This window comes from Manihot esculenta, chromosome 12, assembly GCF_001659605.2.
Source record: "Manihot esculenta cultivar AM560-2 chromosome 12, M.esculenta_v8, whole genome shotgun sequence".
Classification (NCBI taxonomy): Eukaryota; Viridiplantae; Streptophyta; class Magnoliopsida; order Malpighiales; family Euphorbiaceae; genus Manihot; species Manihot esculenta.
Genome location: NC_035172.2, coordinates 2,429,628 through 2,441,953, shown reverse-complemented (window position 1 = coordinate 2,441,953; position 12,326 = coordinate 2,429,628). Strand labels below are relative to the sequence as shown.

General features: G+C 31.9%; 2 protein-coding genes across 2 annotated transcripts; both read left to right on the top strand.

The window, feature by feature from the left end:
* Positions 1 to 1,297: 1,297 nt before the first annotated feature.
* Positions 1,298 to 4,243, top strand: LOC110628220 (probable nucleoredoxin 1). Its single transcript, XM_021774769.2, has 4 exons — positions 1,298 to 1,623; positions 2,230 to 2,709; positions 2,814 to 3,293; positions 3,438 to 4,243. The coding sequence occupies exons 1-4, from the start codon at positions 1,540 to 1,542 to the stop codon at positions 4,098 to 4,100; spliced, it is 1,707 nt and encodes a 568-aa protein (XP_021630461.1). The 5' UTR covers positions 1,298 to 1,539; the 3' UTR covers positions 4,101 to 4,243.
* Positions 4,244 to 7,456: 3,213 nt separating this feature from the next.
* LOC110628520 (probable nucleoredoxin 1) lies at positions 7,457 to 9,667 on the top strand. Its single transcript, XM_021775220.2, has 4 exons — positions 7,457 to 7,658; positions 7,758 to 8,237; positions 8,305 to 8,784; positions 8,865 to 9,667. The coding sequence occupies exons 1-4, from the start codon at positions 7,563 to 7,565 to the stop codon at positions 9,522 to 9,524; spliced, it is 1,716 nt and encodes a 571-aa protein (XP_021630912.1). The 5' UTR covers positions 7,457 to 7,562; the 3' UTR covers positions 9,525 to 9,667.
* Positions 9,668 to 12,326: the final 2,659 nt, after the last annotated feature.

Here is a 12,326-nt window from a genome sequence, read left to right as displayed (position 1 = left end):
TTATAGTACAATGTTAAAATATATATATTGGGATGAAAAATGAGGCTAAAAAATCTATTAACACTTAATTAAAAAATAATTTTTAAGTTAGTTGCGGTGTTCAAAAGATTGTATTGACATAAAATTTTTTATTTAATTTTATTAATAATTATAGATTTAAATGAAATTTGTAATTTTAAATAAATAGTACTTATCCGTCTATAATTTTTACATTTTTTTATTATTTATTTTTTTTAAATTATAATAACATATAAATTAAAACTCTATTTATTATTTTTCAAAAATTTTTTAAAATATATTTTAATATTTAATAAAATTGAATATATTTAAAATAAATGTAATATCTCAATATTCAAATCAGTATTATAATAAAAAAGTATTAATATTATAAAAAGGCTGCAATAAATTATTTAAAATTTTAATTGCAGAGAATAACAGTATTTTATTTTTATAATTATTTATTTTTTATATTATAATAAAATAAAAATAAATATAATATTTTTTAAAAATTGACCGATCATATCACCCATCATTTAATAATTGATATCATCCGCTGATGAATCAATGATTTCACCAATAACGTGGGAAAATATTTAATATTCTGTCATTCTGTGTATCAAAATTTAATATACGAGAGAACGAACTTCGATGATTTCACCAATAACGTGAGAAAATATTTAATATTCTGTGTATCAAAATTTAATATACGAAAGAACAAACTTTAATAATAGTCTAAATATTAAAATATTTAAATCTCCATTTTTCTTAGCAGGACCACATTTTCCGCTTATTATATAACTTTTAACAATTTATAATTTATTTTATACCAACATTATTTGAATATATAAAATAAATGATAATTGCAAAATATATAAAAGTGTTATTATATATATATATAATATAGAGTATTTTTAAAAATAATACTACACTATTAAAATATTATTATATTTTATTTTAAAATATAAAAAGTAATTAAAATTTCATATTTAATTATTAAAAATAATAAAAAAATTTATATAATATAATTAGTGTAAATATATTATATTTATAATCTATTAAATTTTAATTACAGAGAAAAAAATATTTTAATTGAATTAATATGAAAACATACAATAGCAAATTAAAAAGATTTTAGTAATACTTAAATTAAAATTAAAGGAGTTTTAATAAAAAAAAATTAAAATTGAGTAATTGAATTGTAAACATGATAAAGTTGATGGACTACTAATGAAAACTGCCAAAGAAAGGAGGAACAAAAGTGAAAGAATAAAGACAAAATGAAGAAAAAAAGAGAGAGGAAGTGAGCACAAAGAAGAGTAAGGAGGAAGAAAAGAAATTGCTCATATAGGAACACGGAGTTTTCACGCATAGCTCCAATCGGTCAAACTTTTCTTATTCCCGAAGCAAAAAATCTCTAGTTTTTTTCTTATCCTTCCCTATTCCCTTTATATACAGGCGTCACTTCCACAGCTTGCTCGAACAATTTTCTGTCTGCTTCCAATCTCTACATCTCTCATCCCGTTCCAGCAATTTGCTAACATGGCTACCGCCGATTCTCATGATATTGCCTCTCTCCTCTCCTCTTCTGAGAGAGATTACCTTATTCGAAACAATGATGTTCAGGTCAGCTGACTCACCCTCTCTTCGTTTCTTTCTTTCTTGTTACTGTCTGTTTGATGATTGTTTTGTGTGGAAAAAGATATACTTTTAGTTCCTTCTTGACTTTGTTTTAACTGGGTCTCTATCTGTTTCTTGAGATTACTTGTCTGATGAGTGTTTTATTAGTGTCTTTTTTTATGAGAGGTGATTAACTGGTTTCTTTATAATGATTTTCTGTGTAAATAGTAGCAATCGTTTCGGTTGTTTGCTGGTGGATTGGTTTAACGGTTAGAAAAAGAAGAGGGGGTGGTGGTGGTGGTTGTTGTAGTTAAAGTAATCATACATCGTTTTGAGATCAAATTATGTCTTAAACTTTGAAGTTATAATATTTGTTGAATCATTCTATCTATTCAAGCATAAACTAGTTTTAATGGGCTCTGTTTCTTAGGATTAAACCTTGAGTTTTTGTTTATTGGCTTTATGTCTGTCTTGCCTTAATTTTAATTGACTAGTTATTGCATATGTTGCATTTAAGCAAGAAAGGAGTCTATTAACAAAGTAATCACTGTAGCTTCTGTTCATGTTGCTGGGATGAATGAGGATTCATTTATAAAATGCCATATTTTACAGGTCAAGATTGACAGCTTGAAGGGAAAGAAGCTGGCATTATATTTTTCAGCATCATGGTGTGGCCCATGTCAGCGATTCACCCCAACCTTGGTGGAAGCTTACAATGAACTTGCTCCAAAAGGTGACTTTGAGGTTGTTTTTATCTCAGCTGATGAAGATGATGAATCCTTCAAACAGTATTTCTCGAAGATGCCATGGCTTGCAATTCCTTTCTCTGATTCAGAGACACGTGATCGCTTGGATGAGCTATTCAAGGTGCAGGGAATACCTCACCTTGTGATCCTTGATGAAAATGGGAAAGTTTCTTGTGAAAGTGGTGTTGAGATCATTCGGGAGTATGGAGTTGAAGGTTATCCTTTTACACCAGAAAAAATCAAAGAATTAAAAGAGCAAGAAGAAGCAGCCAGGAGGAATCAATCTTTGAGATCTATCTTGGTTTCCCATTCTCGTGACTATGTAATTTCATCTGACGGGAAGAAGGTTATCTCGATTATTAGGCTTGTTATTTGAAATGCATGAATTTGTGTAGATGAGCTGATCCATTAGTTTTCAGCTGACATAATGTACTTTTCTTTATGTGCCAGATACTTGTCTCTGAACTTGAAGGGAAGACAGTGGGCCTTTACTTCTCACTGTCTTCATTCAAGCGCTGTGACGAATTTACTCCAAAGCTTGCTGAAGTTTATGATAAATTGAAAGAGAAGGGAGAGAAATTTGAGGTTGTGTTCATTTCACTTGATGATGAAGAAGAAGCTTTCCAGCAATCCTTACAAAACATGCCATGGCTAGCATTGCCTTTCAAGGACAAGTGCTGTGAGAAGTTGGTCCGGTATTTTGAACTCTCAACAGTGCCCACTCTGGTTGTTATTGGACCAGATGGAAAAACTCTCCATTCCAATATTGCTGAAGCCATTGAAGAGCATGGACTTGAGGCATATCCTTTCACCCCTGAAAAGTTTGCGGAACTTGCAGAGATAGAGAAAGCTAGAGAAGCTTCACAAACCCTGGAATCAGTTTTGGTTTCAGGGGATCGCAATTTTGTCATTAGGAAAGATGGAGCAAAGGTAAAAATCCTACTTTCTAGATACTTAACTCTATATAAGCACCATCTTATATATATCTCCAATTTTTCCTTAAACTAATTTCCTGCTCACAGTTGAGGTTCTCAGTTTCCTGCTTTGGTTTTTGTGGCTCATCTTCTATTTCAGATTCCGGTGTCTGATCTGGTTGGAAAGAACATTCTCCTTTATTTCTCAGCACAATGGTGCCCGCCATGCAGAGCCTTTTTACCTAAGCTCATTGAAGCATACCATAAGATTAAAGCGAAAGATGATGCGTTTGAAGTGATTTTCATATCTAGCGACAGTGACCAAGAGTCTTTTGATGAATTCTTTGCGGAGATGCCATGGTTGGCCCTTCCCTTTGGAGATGAGAGGAAGGCATCTTTAAGCCGCAAATTCAAAGTTCAAGGCATTCCTATGCTTGTAGCTCTTGGACCATCTGGTCAAACCATCACAAAAGAAGCCAGAATGCTTGTTATGCTTCATGGTGCTGATGCTTATCCCTTCACTGACGAGCATTTGAAGGGGATGGAAGCAAAATTTGAGGAGATGGCAAAGGGGTTACCTGAGAAGATTAAGCATGCACTTCATGAGGAACATGAACTGGTGCTCGCGCGTCGAATGGTTTATAACTGTGATGGCTGTGGTGATGAAGGAAATATCTGGTCATATTACTGTCAAGAGTGCGACTTTGATCTTCATCCAAAATGTGCAGTGAAAGAAGGTGAGGAAACTAAAGATGAGCAGAAGGATGAACCAAAACCTGGAGAAGGATGGGTCTGTGATGGAGAGGTCTGTTACAAAGCTTGAGAAATAAGTTTTTATGTCTTCTAGCTGAGGTCAATAATATATAGATGCTTGTGTGTACGTCATTTTGTTTTCCTTTTCTCTTGAGATGAATTGTATGCATTACATTATTGTCAATGGAGTCATTTGCATTGAAAGTTCCTGCATTTCCTTTTCTTTTTTCAATAGGTATTTAATTATTCTAAATTATCAACATCATTGTAATCTAAACCTATCAACTTATTAAATAATTTGATTATAAAATATATCAAGTTGCTAATTCTGATGTAATTTAATTAGTACACTATTACAAAATAAAAGAATAGTAATTCCATAACATGTATGTAATATTTCTTAATGACGTAGTGATTGAATTTCAGTTAAATATCGATAGAATTTTTAACTTTAAAGGATACGATGTTCTGAGATTCAGAAAATAACGTTTACAGTATTGTGTGAGTTTGAATGAATAAGAAGACATTTCTCCTTTTGTCCGCTAGTGACGTTTAACCGCTTCTCTATTTCAATGTCACATATCCTTTGTCACTCAGATCCATATATACAGATTTGTCAGACCCTTCTTCATATTAAGCGGCTCTTTAATTCTTCTTGGTGCGTATGCGGGCTTTTGTCACATCGCTGAACTAGATTTCTTTCGAATGGGTCTGTGTGTGTGATCGGTCCGGCTCGCTTCACGTTACTAGACTAGGATCTATAGTGTGAGGCCAGGATCTACAGTGTGAGGCCGGTCCATTTGAATGAGGAATGATGGATTTTGGGCCAGCGTTATTTTATTCCAGATATAAAAAGTTCGGCAGTCGTAGAAAATCCAATGTTCATCTGGATATGTCTTTCATCATTGAGAAAAATATAAGTGGCTAATTTTGGAGGATTAACCACTAATCAGGCAAATAATAAAACCTTCTTAAAATAAAGTTTGGTTAACAACTCTATTACTCTGCCAGTTGATAATATTCTTAAAATAAAGTTTGATTACTATGTCAGCAATTCTACTCTGCCAGTTGATAATGTAGAGTGGCAATAACAACAATAATAATCATAATTTCTTATTTAATTTAGCAGCTTGGGGCAACCTGTTAAGAGTCCTGTGCTATGGTCTTACATTTTATAATATTTATTGATGATGAAGTGAAATTTTGTTTGTTTTTTTATCAAGACAAAATCCTGTAGTTTATGGATCTATGTGGGCGAAAAAACGGTTTGTTATAAACCCTAATTTTCTTTTTTTGTATAAAATAAGATATATATTTGTATTTTGGATCATGATCGGGTCTTAAACAATAATTACATTGCAGCCTGCCAATGGAGGGGCTTTTTGCAAAATTAGGGTGGGAGCTATTTTTATTTTCGGATTTAGGATTGGGAAGATTTTATTTGCGATTTTGGGGTTTGACTGCCACGTGGCAGTCGAAAAGGACGCCTGGCGCCTCTTTGACAGGCGCCAAAGCCTGGCGCCACTTAAAGTGGCGCCAGGCTCTTTTTTTTTTTTTTTTAAATGTGGCCTGACGCCACTTTAAGTGGCGCTAGGCTCTTTTGTTTTTGGTTTTTCCATGTGGTCTGGCACCACTTAAAGTGACGCCAGACAATTTTTTTTTTAAATTGTTTTTTTTATTATTTTTAATTATTAATATATTATAATAAAATATTTATATTATATTAGTTTTTTTATTTATATTATATTTTTATAATAATAAATATTTTTTATAATTTTAATATATTAATATTTAAAAAATTTTATTATTAATATTTAAATAAAAAATTATTGAAATTATATTTCAGGATTATAAAATTGATATTATGTTGCGGTTAGATGTATAAAAATAATTCAATCATATCGTATACATTTATCGAGTAATAAATTTTTTTATTATTTTAATATATTAATATATTAATTCTGCAATTAAATAGTATAAATATTCTGTATACGTTTAATGTTATTTTATAACTTTACAAAATACTAAGCGTAGTTATAAATAATTATTGTAGTTATAAATTATTGTAATTATAAATAATTATTATATTATCTTACTGTTAAATATTATATGAGAATTGAGTTATTTATAATTTATTAAAAAAATAATTAATTAATCTAATTCAAAGTAAATTAATTAAATTTATTATATTTGATAAATTATAAACAATCAGGTGACCGCATGCAACATTTAATTGGTTTATAATAATATTCTATAATTCTAAATAGCAGTTAATAAAAAGTAAATTTAATTTTTATAATTTTAAATATTAATATTTATTTATTTATTTTTATAATTATAAACAATAATATAATTTAAATAATTAATAAAAAATAATAATTAAATATTATATACGATCACTTTGATTATTTATAATTTATTAAATATAATAGATCTAATTAATTTATTTTGTGATTAAATTAATTAATTTTTTTTTAATAAATTGTAAACAACTCAGTGCTCATATAACATTTAATAATAAAATAATATAATAATTTTAAATATTTTATACGAATTGTTTATAATTTATTAAAAATAAAAAATAATTAAATTAAGTAATTAATTTAATAAAGCTATTTTATACAGATTTAATAGCAGTATAATATTATAATTCTAAATATTTTTGTGTGGAATCACTTTACTATTAATTTTTATAGTATTATTACATATTAAAAATATTTTTATAAAATATAATAATTATTTATAACTAGTCTTAATATTTTATAAAATTATGAAATAACATTAAACGTATATAAAAATATTAATACTATTTAATTGCAGAATTATTGTATTAATATATTAAAATAATAAAAAAATTTATCCATCTAATTGCAATATAATATCAATTTTATAATTTTGAAATATAATTTCAGTAATTTTTTATTTAAATATTAATAATAAAATTTTTTAAATATTAATATATTAAAATTATAAAAAATATTTATTATTATAAAAATATAATATAAATAAAAAAATAATATAATATAAATATTTTATTATAATATATTAATAATTAAAAATAATAAAAAAAATAATTTTAAAAAAAATTATCTGACGCCACTTTAAGTGGCGGCAGATCACATTTAAAAATAAAAAAAAAAGAGTCTGGCGCCATTTAAAGTGGCGCCATACTCAAAGAGGCGCCAGACGTCCTATTCGACTGCCACCTGGCAGTCAAACCCCAAAATCGCAAATAAAATCTTCTCATCCCCAAATCCGAAAATAAAAATAACTCCCACCCTAATTTTGCAAAAAGCCCCAATGGAGTGGACTCAGAAGTCTTCTCTTTTTAGACAAAAAAGAATGAAAAAGAAAAAGATAAAACTTGATTGGATATCTTAGCCACCAAGTCTTGAATTTACTACTTAAAAATCCAGCGGATTAAGCAAAGAAGAAAACTGTTAATTCATTGTCTTATAAGAAAAGACCGAGACACATTCACAAGTCTATCTTTTGTTTCTGCAGTTCAACAGAAAAGAGAGAGGGAAAAAAAATGGCTAACGAGCTTGTTGGTGATGTTTCTCATGATCTGTTTTCACTTCTCTCCACCGAAGACCGAGACTTTCTGATCCGTAACAATGGCGATCAGGTACGCTCTCTGCATACACATACGCTGTTGAAGTCTTTTTTTTTTCCTGATGAATCAAGCAGTAGCAATAAAATGATTTGATTTTTGACAAACTGATAGGTTAAAATCAGCAGATTGGTTGGAAAAATTGTGGGATTATATTTCTCTGGCTCATGGTGTGGACCATGTCGCCATTTTACCCCAAACTTGGTTGAAGTCTACGAGAAGCTCTCATCAAAAGGAGATTTTGAAGTAGTTTTCATTTCTTCTGATAGGGATGAATCATCTTTCAATGATTACTTCTCCAAAATGCCATGGCTTGCCATTCCATTTTCTGATGACGGAATCCGGAAACAGCTCAAGGAGTTGTTTAAAGTAAGAGGGATTCCTAATCTTGTCGTTCTTGACACTGATGGCAAGGTGTCTTGTGATCAAGGTGTCAAAATCGTCAGGGACTATGGCGCAGATGGGTATCCGTTTACTGCAGAAAGGGTTGATTACTTTCGACAGGAAGAAGAGAATGCTAAGAAGAATCAGACCTTGAGCTCGATCTTGGTTTCAAGCTCCCGCGATTACTTGATTTCAAAGGATGGAACGAAGGTAAATGTTTTCTTTGCATCTGTGTTACTGGTTCTGTTATATATAATGTTACAATTTGCATTGGCAGGTTGCTGTGTCTGAGCTTGAAGGGAAAATGGTGGGTCTGTACTTCTCAGTTTCTTCTCACAGGCTGTGCCTCGAATTCACTCCCAAACTTGTGGAGATATATAAGAATCTGAAGGAGAAAGGTGAGAACTTTGAGGTGGTGTTGATATCTATAGACTATGATGAGAAGGAATTCAAACAAATTCTTGAAACAATCCCTTGGTTAGCAATACCATTTGAGGACAAGAGCCGTGAGAAATTGGCACGTTACTTTGAGCTAAGAGCTCTTCCTACTCTAGTCATAATTGGGCAAGATGGGAAGACTTTGAACCAAAATGTAACTGAGCTTATTCAAGATCATGGCATTGAAGCCTACCCATTTACACCAGAGAAGCTGGTTGAACTTGCTGAGATTGAGAAGGCAAGACTTGAATCACAGACACTAGAGTCTGTTTTGGTTCATAGGGACAAAGATTTTGTAATAGAAAAGAGTGGTATTAAGGTAAAATCCCTTAATGTTGCCTGTCTGGAAAAACCTTCTTGAAAATTTACTAACAATTGAGTTGAATTATGCTTGTTCAGGTTGCTGTATCAGAACTAGTAGGGAAGAATGTTCTTCTCTATTTCTCAGCCAAATGGTGCCCACCCTGTCGAGCTTTTTTACCAAAGCTGATTGAAGCATACCATGAAATCAAGGCCAAGGACAATGCATTTGAGGTAATATTCATTTCAAGTGACCGTGATCAATCTTCGTTCGATGAATTCTATGCAGAAATGCCATGGTTAGCCCTGCCATTTGGTGATGAAAGGAAATCAATCCTGCAACGAAAATTCAAAATAAAAGGCATTCCTGCAGCCATAGCTATTAGTCCTACAGGGCAGACAATCACCAGGGAAGCTAGAGAACACATAGCAGCTTATGGGGCAGATGCATATCCATTCACTGAAGATCATCTGAAGCAACTGGAAGAAAAGTTGGAGGAAAAGTTGGAGGAAACAGCAAAACGGTGGCCTGAGAAAGTGAAGCATGAACTTCATCCTGAGCACGAGCTTGTTCGCACAAACCGCAGTGGATTTGTGTGCAATGGATGTAGGAAGATGGGGTATGGGTTGTCTTTCTATTGTAGGGCATGCGACTTTGATCTTCACCCTAAGTGTGCTTTAAATAAAGAGGAAAATAGCAAGGCTGGGAAGGAAAAGGAGGGATGGATCTGCGATGGAGATGTATGCCGAAAGGCCTGAGAAATTAAGTATATATGTGAAGTTGCTATGAAAGCATATGTATGCATGCGAATAAATTCTGGTGTGTTTGTGAAACTTTTATATGAAGATATGTTATCTTTAAATGTCTATCTAATGAACTTTCCAGTATTTCTTTCGTCAAACTTGTGCTGGAATATGCACTTAAATGACAGTTGACACAGTTATCAGAAAATTTGAAAATATTCCTACAAATACGGATCTCAATAGGTATGTTAACTTAATATTTTTACATCAAAGATACATAGAAATAATATTTTTTTTGGTAAATTATTGTAGAATCCCTAAATTTTACTAAAATTAATTAGTTAATTTTTATAATTTTTAGTTCCAATACAACCATTAAATCCTTCTAGTTAATAGTAGATCTTTTAGTCAAATGAATCATACTATTAAGAAATTACAAAATTAACCTTAGGATTAAAATGTTTAGCTTATGTTGCAGCTGAAGATGTGTACATTGAGATTTAAAATGTAGATCTTTTTGTGTGGGTGAATGATGACCGTCGAACTTTCTATATCTGAGACCATATTTTTAAACTTTAGATAGAAATATATATTCAAGTTTTACAATGTCTTTTTTAAAATAAATCAGCTACACGCGATATGTTCAGTCCAGTGACGAAAAGCATACCGGACAGATTAAATAACTGATTCTGACCCATTAATAAGTATGGATTTGAATGATAGAAACGAATAGCAAAAGGGTTAGAGGTGGCCAAACTTACACAACCATAGATTATAGATCTCAGAAGAGTGAAGAGTAGAAAGGATGGTGGAGATGAGGTGTTGACATGGTGGTGATGAGGTATAAATCTTACACGATAACCGTAAATCCTACTTTTTAAATTTCATAACAGAAGAGTAAAAAGGATGGTGGAGATGAGGTATCGACATGGTGGTGATGAGGTAGAGCTTCAAGAAAAATCACGATTTCAAGATCATTTTAGGCAGCTAGCCATGGTGAGATTCTGAAGATGGCAGTGACATTTTTGCTGATGCAAGTATTAGAAAATTATGTCCTTTATTTTTTAGTTTATTATCTTTGCTTTACTTGTAATCTTAGCATGGCATGGTGAAGTATAGTCAAAGTGTTGTTTAGATGAAAGTATACTAGCTAAGTATGGGAAAGTTACTGCTACTACAATATTTTAACATGTGACTAGCAGCTTTTTGCATTTGCTTAAATATCTGTAATGTTACAGCAATAAATAGATTTTTCTCTTCACTTCTTTGTCTAAAAATCAACAAATGGTATCAGAGCTCTTTTGTTCTTAGAGGGACAGTGGAATTGAGAGAAAACAAGTGAGAAAACCCCACCAAAAAACCTGTTTCAAACAGAAAATGGCTTCAAGCAATGCTGGAGCACTTTCACCACCAGTTTTCAATGGTGACAACTATCAACTTTGAGCTGTGAGAATGAAAGCCTTGTTGAAAGGCTTAGATTTATGGGAAGCAGTAGAACAGGAGCTGATCCTCCTTCATTGAGGACTAATCCCACAGTCACACAAATGAAGCACCATGCTGAAGAAGTGGCAAAGAAATTCAAAGCACTCTCTTATATACACTCAGCTGTGTCTGAGTCAATATTCACACGCATTATGGCATGTGAAACATGAAAAGAAGTTTAGAACAGACTTAAAGAGGAGTTTTAAGATAGTGAAAAAAATAAGACAAATGCAAGTCTTGAATCTAAGAAGAGAGTTTGAAGCTTTGAAGATGAAAGAAACAGAGAATGTGAAGGAATTCTTTGACAAAGTTTTGAGGGTTGTGAACCAGATCAGGATCTTTGGTGAAGATTTTCTAGACAAGAGAGTTGTAGAGAAGGTTCTTGTAAGTCTTCCTGAGAGGTTTGAAGCCAAAATTTCATCTCTTGAAGACTCAAAGGATCTTACACAAATTTCACTAGTAGAGCTTGTTAATGCACTACAAACAACAGAACAAAGAAGGAATTTGAGGCAGGAAGACAATATTGAGGCAGCTCTTGTCATGAAAAGCAAAGAGAAAGTTCAGTTCAACTCAAAAGGAAGAAAATTTAATGATAGAAGGAATAAAAAAGAAGTTGACAACAGAAAGAATGCAGAAAGGAAAGGGAAGTTTCCTCCATGTCCAAATTGCAAACAAACTAATTATTTGGAGAAATTTTGCTACTACAAACCTGGTGTTCAATGCAGGTCTTGTAAAAAATTTGGACACATTGAAAAAGTTTGCAAGTCAAAGCCAAGCCAAGAAGAATATCAAGTTCAAACTGTAGAAAGTCAGGAGCAAGATGAGGCAAAGCTCTTTATTGCAATTTGTTGTGCAGCTAGAACCAGAATTGATTCCTGGCTCATTGACAGTGGCTGCACTCATCATATAACATCTGAGATTGCGACGTTCAAGAAGCTTGACAAGGCCAACAATTCTAGAGTAAAGATAGGAAGTGGAGAATTTCTGGAAGTCAAGGGCACAGGTAAAATCTCAGTTGAAACTCCAACAGGTACAAAACTAATTTCTGAAGTCTTGTATGTACCTGATATAGACCAGAACTTACTGAGTGTTGGTTAGATGCTTGAGAAACAATATTCTTTATTGTTCAAAAATAAGACATGCACAATCATGGATCCTGCTGAAAATGAATTGATGCGAGTTAAAATGAAAGATATAAGCTTTTCCTTAAGGTGGAATAAGTTAAATGCACATGCATTCTCTAGTTCTGTTGATGAGTTTGCACTTTGGCATAGAAGATTTGGGGGCTTTTTACAGTTTCAAGTTGGAAAAAAAAAAAAAATTCTCAAACCTTGG